Raw genomic sequence first — 18,828 nt, forward strand, 5'->3', positions numbered from 1 at the left:
ATGGATGTTCTGATATTTATTGTCCTTTTTGGTTAAGCTGCTAACTGTAACTTGTTTACATACAGAATAGATTTCACAGTCATCTTATGTAAGGCTTGAAAACGTAATCACTTACAAAATGAAATGGCATCAATTTCCCTTTCATTTAGTAAAATTATGTTCCATAGCTTCAGCCGCAAAATAAAGATCCCAGATCTGAAATGGTATTTCTAATTTATAATTTATTCTGAAAGAGTAATTGTCAATATGAAATTGTTTGCATGATTGGTTTGCAGTAAATATGATGCAGCAAATTGGTTTCTAAATATAGACAAAGGTTAAGTTTCTTCTTATAGTAACCAAGGAATAATAGGAACATTCATGATAACGAAGATTTTATAATTAAAAGAATCAAGTTCTCAAGCAACCTGGAATGAATTATGTATCATAATTACTATGTATCATAGTGTAATCTAAAGTGACTGTGAAGCTATTTTGGATTTATGCTGTCAATTACAAAACAGAATTCCTACCTAAGATGATATATATCAAATTGGCCAGTAATGTTTGTGGGAGGTTTTCATGTACAGGTGACCAATTTTCTGGTAGAGGGGGACATGGAAAATTCTTCAGCATTATTCTACAGCAGCCTACACCCACCAGATTTCCATAAAACCTTCACCAAGGCAGGTGTACAGTGGTGTACTGAGCACCATATAGGAAAGGTACATTACTTTTTTTAAATGATTGTACACAGAGACAACAAAGTAGTCCCACTACATGGTCTATAGGAAATTTATTTAAAGTTTTTGCATAATGGCCCACACTACACCCCTGAAGCTTCTCTGTTCTTCGTACGTGATGTGCTCTACCTTTTAAAAGCCGTAGATTCCATATCTCTTCTTGGAAGTTTCAGTGGAGGAATTTTTGGTAAAATCTCTTTTGCGTAAAGTGTTTTATGAAGTCCAGCTTCTCGAAGAGCTAACTCAACTCGAATTCTAGGGTCAGAAATGATCTGTTAAAACAAACCACAGCAATGATGAATAAAGACAAAATGGTACAGTTACCTCAGTTTCCTGCTTCATCTACAGCTGGCTGGTTTCTTCTCCTTTAGCCATTGTATATTACATTCCAACTGATTTTCCATTCACCAACAGTGAGAAGACAGTCGAGATACTAATTTTCAGTTTATGAAGAGATACATAATATGGTTCTAAGGAAAAACGTACCCCACAATTAAGTTACCCATGACATATCTTTCTACAGTCAGGAGGACTTTCATGCTGAGGCACTTAATTTCAAGTTCTTAGTACACCAGTAACTGGAACAAGTGAAAAGGAGGCACTTTTTAAAGTAAATTCCTAAAAGTGTAAAACGGATGAGTTTTGAAATGAAGGAACAGCAAACAGATCACTCAAAACACCCAGTGCACCCAGGAAGTGCCCAGTTGGCTCAGCTCAGTCCATCCATTTAGCCCAGTAGCCTCAATGGACACAAATATCTATTGTGTACACTCCTGCTGTGCTCCTCCAGCATCTACAAACATCTGGTCAGAGAGCTTACTCCACCTATTACTCCTCATGTTTTTACTTTTACACATACTATACTCTATGTTCTACTGTTAACATCACTATTTCAGCTACAAGATCACTATCATATATTGCTCTCACAACATTCTTGCGTACAATAAACCGTACTGTACCATTACAGACAATTACCTGCTCTTCACTGAACGTATGCAACTTAAACAGTGGCTTTTGAAGAACAAACTCTTCCTTGGTTCCGATGCCCATCCGAGCTTTAGATGCCACTGTATCAGCCACCACTCTAGCTGGATCTAGTTTTGCAACAACAGAAACCTAAAGTATGAAACAATATGAAAATAACAGTTACTTTATCTGTTTAGATATACAGTGAGAAAAGGTCTTATTAATAACACACAGCCTTTCAGAATGTGATCATTTACCTGGTTTAGAAATTCCAAAAGTAGACTTAAGCCAACTTTTCTCCATATATAAATATGGTAAAGCTGACAACTTGAGTCCAGAGCATGAGTATCCCCTCCAGGGATGCTTAGCTAGGTCTCAAGACCAGCAAATAGCATTCTGCATCATACTGCATATGCTCAGAGAGCACTCAAACCCTGAATCAGCACACTGCTTTTCTTCAACATCTGTGAGGGCCAATGTCCACCAGAGCAGCTCAGGGGCTCTCTGGACGCCTGCTAACAGCAGAGCACCCCCCAAGCCATGTGCTGTCAGTGATCTCTAAGAAAGTACTGTAACAATATGGAACAAGAGGGAAAGATCCAACTCGTGAACACAGTAAAACTTTCTCAGCCTGCACGCTGGACATGGTAGGAAACCCACTTTGACAGAGACTGATACTCAGGGAGATTTTTTCCAGCTTCCCAGTGGAGACAATTTAATTGGCTGCACTTAATATAGCAGTGGGCACGCCTGGCAAGTACAGAAATGTTATAATGTGGAGAATTGCCTGTTATGTGGGCAGGCTGAACACACAGTAACCTGCATACTTATGAATGCCAATTGTCAGTCCTTAAAAACTGAAAATAACCTTGAAAGCTGAATGGCAGCTTTGTGTTAATATAGTCAGATACAGGCTAAAACTACTTTGGAAAATACAGAAAGATGCATGAGCAAAATAATCAGTCAGGACAGCAAAATGAATGGCTAAAACAAGAAAAAATATTTAAAATAATCTATAATTATTTTTTCTACCTCTCTTTTTAATAAAATGTCATCTTCATGTTTATCCTGTGAATATATAAACTTTATGATTTCACTGGAGATCTTAATTATTTTTTTCCACATATGACAAAGGGGATATTTTATGAAGAAGTATTTCGTCAGTGTGAAACACAAAGAATAAATATTGATTGGAAAAATAATGAAGCAGGAAGTCTTCCATCCTGGTCAAAGGCAATTCTAGAAGCATTTTCTAATTTGGTAAGAGAATTGGGTCAGTCAGTTCAGATCATGACTCTCAATCAGCCTCTGATAAAATACGTTGTAAAAGGCAATGCAATTCAACCAGTAACTTAGAAAAGACATTAAAGAGTTCTTTAAAAGAATGCACTGACAAACTAAAATCATAGTTAATACGACAAAATATATAATTGGACAGATTCTTAATGTATTACTGACTGGAAATTAATTTGAACTTAACAGTTTAAAAAATGACTGAACTAATGGTCCCTCTGGCTTCCTGTTGTGCTCCCACAGAAGACAGCTTGCAGTATTTGAACTCTATTATCTTTTTCTTTCTTCTTGAATTTGTACTCCATAACGCTGAAGTGAAAGCACTTAAAAGGCCACAAACAGTCCACAAGGGACTGAGGAAAAATTTCACTGGCACACTGAGATGGTTAAACCTAAAGCCAAAGGACATGCTGAAGGTCATGGCTGCACCACTGTATTTTTAAGTACAGGTAGTCCAGGTTGGAGAACTGCTGTATTAATTCTGATTAAATTATCCAAAATCAGAAGGGTTTAAAGAGCACCTTCTCTCCTTCCCCTATTTTCCTTTGGCTGCACATCCTGGAGTGCAAAGAATTTGAACTCTGGATTTTTCCTTTTAATTTTTGAAGTAAAAACCAAAGAGATAAGATACAAAAATATATATGAAGGAAACATTACTTCTTCAAAGTCAGAATGAGAAAAAAAGTAACTTTGTACATTTACTATAGCAAATGTTAGCAAGAATTTTCTGGGATGTCCTTTTGTTCTTTTCAAGATAAGGTGTAAAAGTTTCATAGCTTTTCATTTAAATTTCATTTAATTTTAATTACTCATAAACCTTGCCTGAGACTCAAGGCAGACTTATGATTTTTTAAAAAAAGATAGAAGACATATCTACAACAAATTACACTGTAGAAGCTGTTGATATAACATCTTAATGTTCCAGTTGTCAGTTACAAAGCACACATGACAGAACTAATGGCAAACTTAAAGGGCATTTTAACTTCATTTATTTGCTTGTGACTATTTTTTTTAAATCTTCAATATGACAGTATGTGTTTGTATATTTACTGTGTATGAAAATACTATATATATAATATAAACACCTTTTGTCGGAGTGCTTCAAGGCATTTCTCTTTTTCTTCTTCTTCATGTGCTTCTTGAAGGGCTTGTTCCTTTTTCTCCAGGAACCGCTTGTCTAGCAATGCTTGTCTAAACATTACCCTGTAAAACAGCATGTATACAAATGGAAAAACACATGGTCAATTTTCATTTCAAAATTGTTACTTTCAATTTGAAAATTATCCTGACGTTCTTTATGTCCACTTAAAAAATAAGATGGTTCATCAAAAACACCTGCAAAATGCAAAGAATGCTTTTTCATTTATATATAGAGAGATACAATTTTATTTATTTATTTTAGAAGTTGGCTAACCTTTCAGACTTCATTTCTGAAGCCTAGCTTTTCTCTAGCAAGCTTATAGCACTATTACTCATTTTTTTCCATTTTCTTTGCCAAGAAGAAATGTTCTGACATCTGTGTATGGCAGCACAACTCTTTCCTATAACCCTTTCCATTAAAAGAAACAAGTTGCTCCCAATCTTGTTACTGGAAGAAGCAAGAAAACTTAAGAATTAGAAACTTCCTTAAAAAGAAAAAATGAAGGTTAGCATAAATAAATTTGAAACTTTACCTATTACATTATTTTTGCTAATCAACTTTTTGCAATAGGTTTTTATTGCCTTGATAATACTGCTGTGACCATATTTCCTATTAGTTCTCAGCCCACTGCCAAACTCTGTTTCTTACGAAGCTGTAAGGATATTCTTTGCCATATCACTGTTAGTCCTTCCGCAGGAATTGCCACTGCCACACTCTGCATACAGAGTTATCCTTCCTTCCCCCTTCAAATTACAATTTGCCTATAGAGAACTGGAGAAGAAAAAGCTGCTTCAACTACAGTAAAACTAGTGTATTTTTATAATTCTCAAAATTTTCAGGAGTTCAAAGGAGTACGTAATTTTTGCTATGAACAAGTTTGTCCTAAGAGAATGGAAAAAAGCTGCCTGACAATGCCCAAGAGAGGCTTTCTGGTTATCAGTGTAGACATTGTAGTTTAGTCAGATGAACGTTTACAACAGTAATCTTCACCGGTAATGTCATTCCAGGGAGAAGGCTTAAGCTGGTTTTCATACAAAGAAAATGTAATAAAAAGCAGAAATACTTCCCCCTACCCCCAAAAAAAAAAAAATGTATTATATTGAAAATCTTTCTCTGTTCTTGAGCTGACTACTATATGAGTGTTTTAAAATACTCCAGGATTATCAAATATGAAATTCAACAACTTGAGAACTTCTATAAATTACCAAGAAAGAAAACTGAAGGGGTCTCACTGAGGTCTAATTTCAAATACTGCATCTCTTCTGTAGGAGTTTTCATACATGCAGGAGCATAAAACTTTACTAAAGCCAAATGGAAATAGTTTATAGTGTTTCCATACCCAGTATAAATATGTATAAGCGATAGCAAATGATTAACAAGTTAAATAACAGGCAGACGAAGGCAGAGAGAGGACCTACCATCTTGTTGCTCTGTAAAATTAAGTACAACTAATTTTATAGAAAGCTTAAAAAAAAAATTAATACACAATTTTGACTTTAAGTACCACTGTAAGTAACAATTTTAATAAATCATCGGCTGAAAAATGGGCTTAACTGATTAGGTTTGGTAAAACTACCTTTTGAAGTATTATGGGCATACACTTATGTAATTTTTGATAAGCACAATTTCATTAAAATTATGCTGTAAGACACTGTCTCATAAATATTCGATAGGAAAAATATTCAATATGAAACGTTTTTATTATGAAAGCTTTAGCTGGAACTTTAAAAATGGGTCATAATACAGATAGCATTTTTGGTCTGTATCACAACTTACCCTGTTCCCTGTTGTCGATTGAATAAATACCTGATAACAAGCAGAAAGCATTATCCAGTGGTTAGGTTACAGCACTAAGGCTAGGAAGATCTATTTGTTCGTGTTTCTACCTGCAGGAGGCTGGACTGATGCACGATGCTGCCAAGGCTCCCAGCATCTGGGATGTGCAGTGCTTTACATACCCACGTGAAGTTTTCAGAAGTAGCCTCAAGTTCCCATGACAAAAACTGATGGGATAGATCCTTTGCTAATTTATGCTGCAACCCAAGTCAGAGAGCTGTGGTTGTGTCAAGGTACACGGCCCAACTCGTATCTGAGCTCTAAAGAAATTCTTAAATGTAAGGAAAGCTTGTGGCAAAGCTGCTGTAAGCACCGGCTCCACAAACAGCATCTAATTTGCCTGATCTTCTGAATGGTCTTAAACATCCAGTTCTCCAACGATTTTCTGGATTCTTTAGGTTCCATGGCCCTTCACCATGGAGCACTGAACAGAGAGAGAGGGAGCACATCGGGGGTTTCCTGAGATCCATGCTTCTGAAATGGGAAAACCCCAAAAGGCAATAGAAGAAAGGCTGTCTGTCTGCCAGCATTCTCCGGAGGGAACCGCAGCAAACAGCACAAAGTAAAGGAGAGATGCAGTAAAAAATGAGCACCTTCACCCCCTGCGTGTGACTAACAGAGCAGCACAGCAAACAGCTGCCAGTGCTCCATTACTCATGGCTAGTAAGAAAATTCCTACAAATAGCAATGCTTTCCTCTTAGCTCTCTTAGCTCTGCTCCATGAATTCAGGGCTAGGACTCAGCACAGTGACTGTTTTTTTTGTTGTTGTTGTTTTTTTTTCTTTAATTTTATAAACCTGATTACTTAATTTAAAATTAAATGTAGAAGCAAGTCAGGATGAGGGCTGAACTTTTTTTAATATTTGATTGCACATATTAGAAATTCTACATGATTATCCCGGCTACATCTTGTCCTTGGAATAGTTGGTTAGCTCATGCATCTAAAAACCTTTTCCTTTCCCTGAAAAGCCACAAAATGTATCAGATAAGAATTGCTGTATTAGCCTGTCCCATCTTTTACAATCAGCTCTGCAAAGATCTGAAAATGATTTGTGGTCTGGAACAGGTTAAACATGTAAAAATTACAATTAGTTTCTACGGAACTGCAATTCTGCACTGTGAAATCATCATGCCATCGTGTATACCTTAGTTCTGTACAATACATGCCTTATACCATACTAGTGGCCGTACAGTACCTAGTAACAGAAACATCTCTGTTCTTCTTTGATTAATGTTTGTGAAGGCTTTGAAGATGAAAAGCACTAAATTATTAAAAGAGAGCATTTCTCTTTGACTGTTTTATTTTGTACAGTATGCCAATTTATGGAAACATAATGCTAAGTACTTACTGATTTTTGATTTTTAATAGCCTGAAGATATGATTATTTCCTTCCTGCTCTCCTCAATGAACTATGCCAATTCCTTATATTTTATTCTGATGTGTTTATTAGAGTAAGAAAATAATATTCCTCAACTGTGTAACATAGTACAGTACACAAGTTTAAAAAAAGGTCATTTTCTCCTAATCAGTTCTGCTGAAAAATCAGTAATTCAAGTATGTGTGTTTCCTTTGCTACTAGCTATGATCATGCAGGTATGTTTAAGGAAAGGTATAGGTACATGTCTACTTGTAGCATAAGGACATGTATATTTAAACTCAGCTGTCAGCAAGACATCACAACAAAAGATCAAAGTAGTGTTTCCCAGCAAATAATTAAGACCAAGTTTAGTCTTCTAATACCAATGGAACTTTATCCCTATTTTAATTACATTTCTCCATGCAGTCTGGTGGGGCTCTTTCTGTAAAAAGGACAAACTTACGATATGAGAGCACTTATAATCGGACTACGTACAAAGGTCTTTTTATGGTACTTCTTCAGCAGGTCATTAAAGGCCATATTCTGCAGACTGCTTGGCAAGGATTCAAATGTGAACAGGTTCAGCCTGTTCACCAAATGAGTGAACAGTAGCTACAACTAATGCATGTCTGCATTTTAATTTCACCCTTTGAAACATACTGGTTCTAAAGTCTGCAGAAGCCATCATGAAAATTTTCTCATTGGCATTCATTAAAATCCTAAATGAAGGTTGTTTGAGAGGAAGAAACCAAACAGTTCTATGGAAATACTTTTTCCAGTACAGTATTAAATACCATATCAATAACTGAGGAGTGCTAATGTGAGTAAGAGGCAACAACATTTACTAAGTCTAGGGTCTAAATACTCGAAAGAGAGTAATGATTTGATTGTCTCAAAATTTGAGGGCATAGTTTAAGACCCTCTAAAAGAATAAAATTTATATTTGAGGCTATTTGAATTAATTCAAACTAACAAATAAATTGCTTCCAGGATAGAACCATGATACAATCCCTGTATATAGACTGGGGTAACTGCCAAACAGGAAGAAACATATCACTTCTTTCAATGTGTTTTAATTTAGAAGGTTAGGAGATTAAGACAAATTATATGGTAAGAAGCTCCTATTGATACTATATTCATATTTAATTTCTTTTACCGTTCTCTGTCTTTAATTGCTTGTTTAGCCATTAATTTTCTTAATCCCTTCATACGTTGTAGATCTTTCTCTTCCTGTTCTTGCCACTTGAGCTGTTTCTCAGCCCAGTACTTTTTGACCTGGAGATTGAACAAATACAGTAAACAAAATAAGAATCATTTCTAAGCCAAGGTAGTGATATCAAATAAAGTTAGAAAAGTACTGAGTTAAAGGAAACCCAATATGATTTTTTTTTTGAATGAAATTTGTACTTCAGAATAGGCTGTGCTAACAAAAGATAGAATAAAAAGAGAGTATGGATTCCCCACAACAAATACAGTAAAATTGGGCCATGGATACTTTTGTTTGACCACTGCTTTCAGTTCTGCAAATTGAAGCGGCTACCACTTTCATTTGTTCCTTTCCCTCCTACTATGGCATCAAAATCTTTAACTACATTGCTTGAAGAAGTGAATGTTGCCTGAGTTAAAATAAAATGCCCCAGGTTAGCTCAAAGAGCTGTACCCGTGCTAGTCCCGTTCGTTTTGGCTGAGGTGGAGAGCTTCCTGAGGAACAGAAGGAAGCCTATGAATGTAAGTATGCAGCTTTTCCAAAGCTGGGTGAGAAGGAAAGGCCTCAGCAAGAGGAAAATAAAATAAAATAAAATAAAAATCAGAGGAGGGAAGCTTATCTGTAAAGAGAAGGGGTTTTGGATGTAAAAAGAGGAATCAAGATTTGAAGTATCACTCAAGCGAAACGATGAATTCTTCTCTTGAATAAATCCCACAGGATTCCTAAAACCAGTGCAGTTCTTCAAAGACAGCTGGTGGAATTTGCAGCAAACTTACGATTACCGACTCGCTGTGACGTATGTTACAAATGCTACCTTAAAAACACGGCTGCAGTAGCACACTTCCCAGAGTTCTGAATGATGACTTGAGCTAACATCGCAAACCACCGACCAGCTTGGAAAGCTGCTAGAACAGTTTTTAGACACAGGAACAAGAATAACCTTCTCATCTTTGAAGTGCTGGGTTCAGAGGGTTTTTTGTACAATTTTCAACAACATTTGAATTCTGCTGAAATTCAGTAGCATGACTCCAACACTGTGTTCCTAAGCTAGCGTTAGATGGACCTGCTCAGGTACTGGCAACAATGCTGGAGCTGTGCAACTCAGGGTTTGTAGGGATCTCGGGAGGTCATCTAACCCAGACAGCATGCTCGGCACTGAGCACACCACTCCTCTCTGGGTAACATCCCTGGAATACAAGTGTACTTACTTCGCTCCTACTGTAATTATTACTATTAATCTTCACCGAGTCTCTCAACTGCCATAGCTGCACTGCTAGCAGGATCCTGCTCGAAGTAAGTATTCAGTTAGAGGTGAAGCACAGTATCTGTAACATGATACAACATCAGCAGCGACAGTAGTAAAGACATACTCTATCCCCTTCATTTTTCAGCTATATTTACTAGAAGAGGTTATCTGTCCCTGTCACAGAGGTGAGCCTCTCTCACCTCAGACCTTGGCAGAAGCACAGACCTCCAAATTCCCCTGCTCTAAGAGAATACTTCTATGCTGCTCACCGAGCCAAAGCACAGCAAAAGTTCCTAAGCATGCTACATGCAGATGAGTGCCCGTGGCTGTTATCAAGCAACGCTCTCAGTTACAAGCAGTTGCATTTACCAAAGCTGGTGACTGCACGTAGCGACCTCTGCAAAGGCCAAGCAAGGCCCCTGCATGGGGGAGAGTACAAAGAGCCCTGGCTGCCTCAGCGCTCGAGCGCCCTGCGGGGGGACCTCCACCCCCTCCTGTCACACATCAGCAGCCACTGCAAAGCAAACCAGGCCTGGCTAGTGCCCAGAATTACTTCAAAAAGTAGCAGAAAAATATATATATAACTGTGTTGTTCTGACTCCATCATCTCAGAAAGGCACATTTTCATATGGACAGAGAAGAGAAACAGTAACGATCAAAGGTTCATTGTGCTTGAAGTTATTTTCATACAGGCACTGGTGGAATGGGATGTGGCTTTTCAGATGGAAAAGAGACAGCTTACAGGGAATATGAAAAGAAGCCTACAAATTCACAAGTATGATGAAGACGCTGGATGGGGATCAACTCTGTCTCTTCCAGCATGAGAAGTCAGAGGCTTCAGATGAAACGAGCAAGAGCCAGACACAGAGCAAATAAAAGAGTTCTACAGGCAGTGCGTGGACGACTGGTGGAGCTCCTTGCTGATGGACGCAGAAAGCTCACAGGTGTTTCAGGAGAGACCAGGCAGATACCTGGAAAGCAAGCCCCTGGACTCCTAAATTGACAAAGCACATCACCATCAGGTGGCATAGCCACAGACAGGGCAAATAACTGGGCAGGAGGGAAATTATCACGTTTCCTCTATTATTATGTGCACTGCTGGACACAGAACAGAGGGATTGGGTGGGCTTGAGGCTGGTGCCCGTGCCGCCCCCCTCTCCACTTCTCAGCACGCAGAACAGGCTGCAGGCACCAGCGTGAGACCTCAGCTGTTTACTGCAAACCCCAGTGCTGGGGGCACAGCTCATATCACAGCTTGGTGCAAATGGCATGGTGCGTCATACCACCTCTGCGCTGACTGAGAAACCCCTCGGCTCCTTGACCAAGCAGGCTTCTTGGCATGTGCTACAACAAATAGAAGAAAGAAAAACTACAAAATTTACACACACACACACACACACACACAAAAAAAAGACCATTTTTGGAAAGAATTTTTTATGATGAAAGAAGTATGATTTTAGTAAGAAAACTGGAATTGTTTCAAAATACTATCATATATAATTCACTGACAAAAACAGCATCGTGTTTCTAAAATCTGAAGTATAGCTGGAAAGATAGAGAATAGAAATTTTGTAAAGCATGCAAATATTTAAGAAAATCAGAAATTTTAATAAACTAAGAAAATGTTAATTATAGGCTTAATTAAAATTATACCTTAATAATCTGTTGATTTTAAAATTAGATACATAAAATTCCTTTAGAAAGGCTGCAAAAGCCTGAGACCTTATCTCACCTCCATATCCTCTGCATTTATAATACAGATATCTACTTAAAATGAAATTTCCTCAAGGGATCATCTCACATAGGAAAAGAATTGCATAAAATGGCAATAGAAATAACTTATGTATCATCTACTGAACTATACTGAATTTAAACCTCTCCTGGAGATTTCAGTTGGAAGTTGGAACATGGCTATTAAATACTATTTGGAATACTTATATTTATTGAATAAAACACTCTCTTTTGCAATTGTTACTGTTTTGTATTCCACATTGTCTGAAGGCTTTCTCATAATCTCTAAATAGAGACCAACAGATATTTCTGCATTCAGGACTTAAATACATAGAAAAAAAAAATCTGATCCGCAATCTAATAGGGCAAACATAGCATTTGTATTTACGATTTATTGCCATTTTACTCATTCTCAGGTTTGGAAGTATTTGACACACCAACATACCCTGTCTACATTATGAAGTAGGCAGAGCGTGAGCATGTTTCACACTGGTCATGGATATTTTACATATTCCTTTTGCTGTCACAGAACACTCATTAGAGAAGCAGCCACAGTATTATGTTAGCAGCCCTTTTTAAGGATCTAAGATGTAATACACTCAAACGAAACATATGACTACTGACCTCAAACAGCTGCTGTTCCATCTGTGCATAGGCAAAGGACTTTTCCATATAGACATTGTACACAGGCAAGAGAAAATTCAAAAATTTACACAACTAAAATATTTACACATAAAATTAACATTGCTGGTGGTCAGGTCAACACAGCCTCACAAATCCTTTTCCCTGCCTTGTTTTAGAGCTACCTTCCACCAGAAACATTGCCCGAGTAAAGACAAATAAACAGAACAAGCTGCAACAAAAAGTAGCAGCAAAGTTTCTCACAACCTAAGAAGAAAGCTGTCATCAAATATGGGCTGCCTCTCTCTCTGTAACTTCACATCCAAGTGCTGGTGGTGAAACCACAAAAGCTCGCAATCATACCCTCCAACTGAGACAACTTACACATTATCCATCAAATACCAGTCAAAATACGGTATTTGAGATGTCAAAGACATCTCACCCTAAAAACTCTTACATGGAACATGAATGCAGACAACAAATGTGGAAGTTCTCATAACTTCTGGTTTTTGCTTATCTTATTACTTTAAATCCAGAATCTAAGAACAGTGACAACATCTTAATCAAGAACAATTACAAGGAAACATGTCAATGTGAAAAGGTCATATATGCAATACAATTTTGTAATACAACACACATGCTTAAATAATAAGGAAAAATAGAATAAGCTTGGGGATAAATAAAACAAATTAAAATAAGGATAAAGACATGAGTTACTTGGTCAGAACTCACAGCTAACCCTGCTTTGTGCAGGAGGTTGGACTAGAGACCTCTTGAGGCCCCTTCTAATCTTAATATTTTATTCCTACGAAAAGTCAGCATTCTGTGTATTTTGAAGGAAAAGAGAAAATCATCCTTTTAAACCAACTTGTGGGCAATTAGTTGTAATTTGTGTGTATTTAGTCTTTAAGATGAATTGTGGAAAAGGAGTAAGATCAGGTAACCAACATAAGCAGAAACTCCTTCAGTTAGAAGAGAAACTGGATAAACATAAAATGGGAATGTAGTAATGACCAAGAACAATGGACTTACAAATCAAATAAAATCGATTACAAGTTAAGCATCTTTTCAAATTTCAGCCCTGGAGACTTGCAACAATGAGAATTAATGAGTCTACCTGGAGACAAGAAAGCTTCAGCAGCTTCAGATTCTTTTCTCCAGGTATCATTTTAATTCAGGTGTTTCTTTTGCAGAACTGTTGATACAACCAAATTCGATGGTTATACAAAACTACTATCAGGAAAGCAATAAGCAACATGAGCTTCTGCTCTTGACCTGTTTGACAGGGCATGAAGACATGCTTATTTGCACAAAGCATGGGAAAGATATTCAAGTGCTATAAAAATAGATAGGGAAATGCCTAGAAGTGTAGATTTTTTCTTTGTTTTTGTTTTTGTTTTTTTTTTTTGTTTTTTTTTTTTCTGCTAAGGTAGTCATTTTCAGCAGCCTGCAAGTCATTTATTCTGGTCTGCTATAATTTCTTTTCTGCTTTTAGTAAGCATTGTAAAGTAAATTGTTTTAGTAACAACTCAAGCAAATTGCTGTAAAAATAGATAGTCCTTGCAGGAAAGACAAGCAACAACAACAAAACCTATCACAGCAATAGATAAATCTACTGAAATGAGAATCCATCAGTTTCTAGGGAGTCTAATTGCCCATGTTTTAGTCCCATCAGTAAACATTTGCTCATATTAAGACATGTTACACAGAAACATGGCAAGTAAATAAAGACGAGAAGGCAGTCTAAAGAGAAAACATGGTAATATATATGAAGCTTTCATTTTCCTCTCTTTGCCCAGGCTTTCTGCAGTGTGACATAAACTAACGTCACTAAAGCCTTAAACATGCATCATGAAAGTACCCTACTTGGAACAGTTTAGCCTTTTCTTGACTCTGCTTTTAACTGGCATATTATGAGGACACAGTTTTTAGCAACTCCTCTTCTTGCAACCATGCCAGCACTGAGTAGTCCCATTACACTATTCACTCATCAGCATTAAAATAAATAAATAAATAAATCCATAATATTCTCCTACTTATTTTTTTCCAGAAATAATTTTGCAGTCTTAGCTATTCCATAGGTGAACTCTAAGCAAGCCAGATTTAAGTGTAAAAATAATTAGAAAAAGGGGTACAATTTTAATACTAAAAACTCCTGAATTTGTGCCATATCCTTAAAATAAAAAGGTCAACAGAGATATGTAAGTGACAATCTGATTTTCTTAAAGCCTTATATTCACTATAGTGGATTTTTGATTTTCTGCTAAGACAAAGTTTAGACTTTTGCATCAACGTCGTTTCCCAAGCAGTCACCATGTAAGTACTTAGAATAATGCTATATAGACGTCTGGTATCGTGAAGTGGTTAATACTATCATTGTACTTCAGGCTCACTTTTAAGGTCCTTGTGCTGCAAAGTGCAGTGCGGTATCTTGCAGACAACATACTGTAAGGCTCATTTACTGCATTGCAGCATACTTAACTGCAGCATTGGAAGCTTTCATAGTCCTTGCCACACTACTAAAAAGCACAGATCTGTCAGAGTTAGCCTCTGCGCTTCGTTTTTTGCAACATCGAGATAGTCACAAACACTGTCCCTGTGTGTGCTTCTTTTTTTTTGGGGGGGGGGGAACATAAAGTAACAGATGTGCAAGTACAGGCAAGCTTTAAGCTGAAATGGACAGAAGCAAGACTCCTCAAACCATTTGCTAATCTCTACGCTAATACTAAATACATTACAAGAATACACAGTAGTTAGATCAGGCAAAGATTTTAAAGGCAGTGGTACGTATTAGCAAATGCAAAAATGCTTTAAAGTTTATCCTACTTTTTCCTTCTCCTGAGCTCTGCGGATCATTTCCTGTTCTTTCCGTAGCCTTTCTTTCTCATCTTCCTTTTCTTTTCTTCTAGCAGCTATAGCAGCTTCTAGTTTAGCTGCCTCCTCCTGTTGCGCTCTCCATTGTAGAATCTGAAAGAAAAGGTTGATGAGACTATGTTTAGACAGTTGTGCAGTAGAATTTGTGCAATATTGTGATCCTGCAAAACTGAGACTGCTACGGAAACCCATGTGATCAATTTCTAAACCAAAATTTGCAATTTTATGAGCAATACAGAACCATTTAGTTAGCACTATCTTTCCATATATTAATATATAATTCACAGTTGACTGGTGTATTATGCAATAAAACCATATACAAAGAGATTAAGTAAAATTGCTAAAAGAATCTCAGTTAAGATCAGATCTTAAATTCCCTTTTAGCACTTGGACTTTCAATAATATGTTAATTTCTTGATGAACCTGTCATTTTCTTTAAAAGAAGAGATCTAGAATCTATGCCACTATGGCCACTAAGAGTGGTATGGTATCCTGTATTTCTGTTTCCCAATGTAGATGTTACTATCTTCTACTGACAGGTACTGCCAGTACAAACTGAATGGGAACACAGTTACTATTTTTCAAAGCAAAATGCAGCTAATCAGGTCATTGCCAATCTCTAACTTAAATTACGGACACGCAATCATGATTAAGCTGCTGCAGTTTGAGAACTGACAAATTATCACCTGAGCCTCTGTAATTATCCTTGGAGTTGGGGTGGCTACGGTAAGTGCGTTATTTGCTCACTGCAGTACAGGTACTTTATCATGCATCAAACAGGGAAAAGTGAAATCAATCATAAAAACAGCAAACCAGAAAAAAAGGATGGAAATGTGGATTCAGTACAAGTATTAACACTGTGGGTGTAAAGTAGCTGTTTGAGAGGAAGAGAACTGAGGAACAAGCTAACAGATCAGCTTCAGGACTAAAAAAGAGCAAACTGCTCAAAGACTACCCGTCATTTCCATCTCCAGCCCTGCAACTTTTCCATCCATTTGCTCAGTTGAATAGCTACGTGCTGAAAGACCCCTTGGAAAGGTTGCTCCATGTGACCATCACTGTTAGGAGCAAATAAAGCTCGCTTTCTCTAGCCAGCACAATAGGAAGAGTTCACAGAGCTGTCTCTTGCTGATCACTGTTTCCTTTTTACACTTTGCTCTGTACGCTTATGAGTGGTCTTAATGTCTGACTAGAAAGTCTACCCCTTGATTGCAACTCTGTTCTGGTATATCCAAGCATCTGTCTCAAAATCCCTTGTGTCCAGAACTTGGCATTCTCTAAAAAGTAAAACCTCATTTGCACAGTTGTCATCACCTAGTTGGTAGCATGTATTGTGGGAATAAAATTCTGGGGGTGATGTCCTTGCAGCCTGGTGACAGACACTGAGCTGTTCAGTTTGGAAGAGCCCACCTGCCTCACGCTTCCCTGGACCTGCCTGTCACAGAGGCAAGGATCCAAATGAAAAACATGAAGACAATACAGCAGGACACATTATTACACGTTAGCTTTCCCAAGCATGCACAGATATGTTTACAGACAACTTGTATGACTGAAGACCAGCCCTAAGAGACCAGAGCCCATTCACATCCTTCAACTCCAGCATTTCCATGGCAGCACTTAGCTTCCAACCAGAACGCTGCAGAAGGCAACAGATCCTGGGGAAAGAGCCTTCACCTTTGGTCAGCTTTCAAACTGTGCAAGTATCTAGTATCCCTGGTACCTCACCCTGGGTGATGAGGGGTATAATGGTCTCATGCCTGCTCCACAGGAGCGAAGGCATGCCGTGCTGCACATCTGCCCAGCCACTCTCAGATCACTCATGAAGTGCATGGACCAGCTTGGGCATGAAACACACATGGGGAAACCTGCGTATTTTCAGATACTCTTGAGAGTGTGTACTAACATATGCAGTCAGCATAGAAACATTTTTTTAAGCTATTCTTACAAAATTATTTTGAACTGGAATTCAGAATTGTACGCTAAAGAAAGAAAAAATTAAAATATTACTGCTGTATTCCTTAGCACAGATGTTATTCTTCATAAGTAATCTTTCTCCTCAGAATTTTGAAAGTGCTATCTTAGCAGAATCTTGTATCTTGGGTATATAAGTAAAAAAAAAAAAAAAAAAAAAAAAAAAAAAAAAAAAGTTAATGAAAGACATACTTAGTAGAGCTTCTTTGGTGGTGGTAAAATTAAAGAGAAAAGCCAGATCTTAAAAAATAGTCCTTTAGCCTGTCAGAGAAAAAAAAATGTTAAATTTCTCTAAGATCTGGGGAGCACACCGGACACTTGTAAGACACACAGAGCACTTCCCCCCCCCATAAGTCTCCATTAATGAGAAATGCTGTATTAACATAAATGGCCCTTAGACATAAGTACTGTAATATAAATAGCTCTAAGCATCTGATTAAATATTTTTTCTATAAACCAGAACTAAATATGACTGATCCTAATTGACTATATACTGCATATGAATCATCTACCTAAACTTCCTCAAAACAGGCTTTGAAAAAAGTACTGGGCAAAAATTTTTCCTTAGTTGTATATAGTGTCAACACCCTACCCCACCCTCCAGCAATACTGCACTTTTTGTCATCCCAAATACATTAATGAGTTCAAGTAGTGTGTTCCAAATGGTTTCCAAATTATTTAAAATTACTTTATTAATAAAGACTGCCATATCACAAATACTGTGAGCCCTCAGCTGAAAGTGGATCTCCCACATCCTAATTCTTTATTCCGCATAAAGAAATATGAAACCATGCCTAAAGTTAAAATTATTCCAGGTTACAGAAAAAAAAAATAAAAACCAGATTAGCTGATATTGGAAGGAACCTCTCCAAACCATCCATCCCACCTCCCCGCTCAAGCAGGGTCAGCTACAGCAGGCTGCCCACAACCATACTGAGTCAGTGTTTGAGCATCTCCAAAGACTGAGACTACACAGTTTCTCTGGAAACCTGCACCAGTGTTCAACCACCCCCTCTCAGCAGAAAAGTGTTTTACTCTGTTCAGATGGATGTATCTTCAGGTGTTCTGGTTTGTGCCTTTTGCCTCTTGTCCTGGAAACAGGCACCATTGAGAAGAGCCTGGCTCCACACTCTTCGCACCCTCCCTTCAGGTGGATGAGATACATGGATAAGATCCCCTCTGAATATCCTCTTCTCCAGGCTGAACAGTCCCAGCTCTCTCAGCATCTCCTCATATGAGAAATACTCCAATCACCCCACTGCAGTTGCTCCAGTAGGAAAGAAAGAACAAAACTCTTTTTGATTCAAGGATCTGTATCCAGCCACCACAAAAACTAAATGAGCATCCTCATTTTTAGACTTGTTTGAACCACCGTCTTCTCATCCCTTGACACCGTAACTCTTCCACTTGAAACCACTCTTTCCATGTTAAAAACATTCACTTGGGAATGTCTTCTCTGTTGCCCACTGTCTTTTCTTTAACATTAGAGAATTGCCCTGTTTTAAGAGGAACACAATTTCTCTGTAGTTCAGTCTTTACATTACTTTCCAGCACCAGTTCCACATTCAGTTCTGAAAGACTCAAGTCTTTCTCTCCTGTCATGAGTCCATTATTTCCTAAGTTTGTTCAAAGGTTGAAACATGAAATAGACAAGTGGATGCTCTAAGATTTATGCTAGTCCCTCTGAACTAAGTGGCATGCAAAAGGATCACGTGTTTAGCTATGTTTAGCATAACAAAAGTGTATTTTGTTGAGGAATATGAAAAGCAAAGATTATTGTGGTGTAGCTCAGAGTAGGGACAGTACCAAAAAAGCAGGAAAGGAAGCAGGTAAGGCAATCCAACACACTTTCTTGGGAGAGT

At 37.7% G+C, this 18,828-nt stretch overlaps 1 protein-coding gene across 1 annotated transcript in view; it reads right to left on the reverse strand.

Moving 5' to 3' along the window:
• Positions 1 to 847: 847 nt before the first annotated feature.
• The window catches only part of CCDC148 (coiled-coil domain containing 148), a gene marked incomplete at both ends in the record, with an annotated part of 51,291 nt that continues 33,310 nt past the window's right edge, over positions 848 to 18,828 (reverse strand). Inside the window, 5 exons of the mRNA XM_084288623.1 lie at positions 848 to 994; positions 1,698 to 1,838; positions 4,067 to 4,184; positions 8,473 to 8,591; positions 14,948 to 15,088. Of these exons, the coding sequence (XP_084144749.1) occupies positions 848 to 994; positions 1,698 to 1,838; positions 4,067 to 4,184; positions 8,473 to 8,591; positions 14,948 to 15,088 (666 nt within the window). The remainder of the gene's footprint in view (positions 995 to 1,697; positions 1,839 to 4,066; positions 4,185 to 8,472; positions 8,592 to 14,947; positions 15,089 to 18,828) is intronic.

This window comes from Netta rufina, assembly GCF_964035555.1.
Source record: "Netta rufina genome assembly, chromosome: 6".
Lineage (NCBI taxonomy): Eukaryota > Metazoa > Chordata > Aves > Anseriformes > Anatidae > Netta > Netta rufina.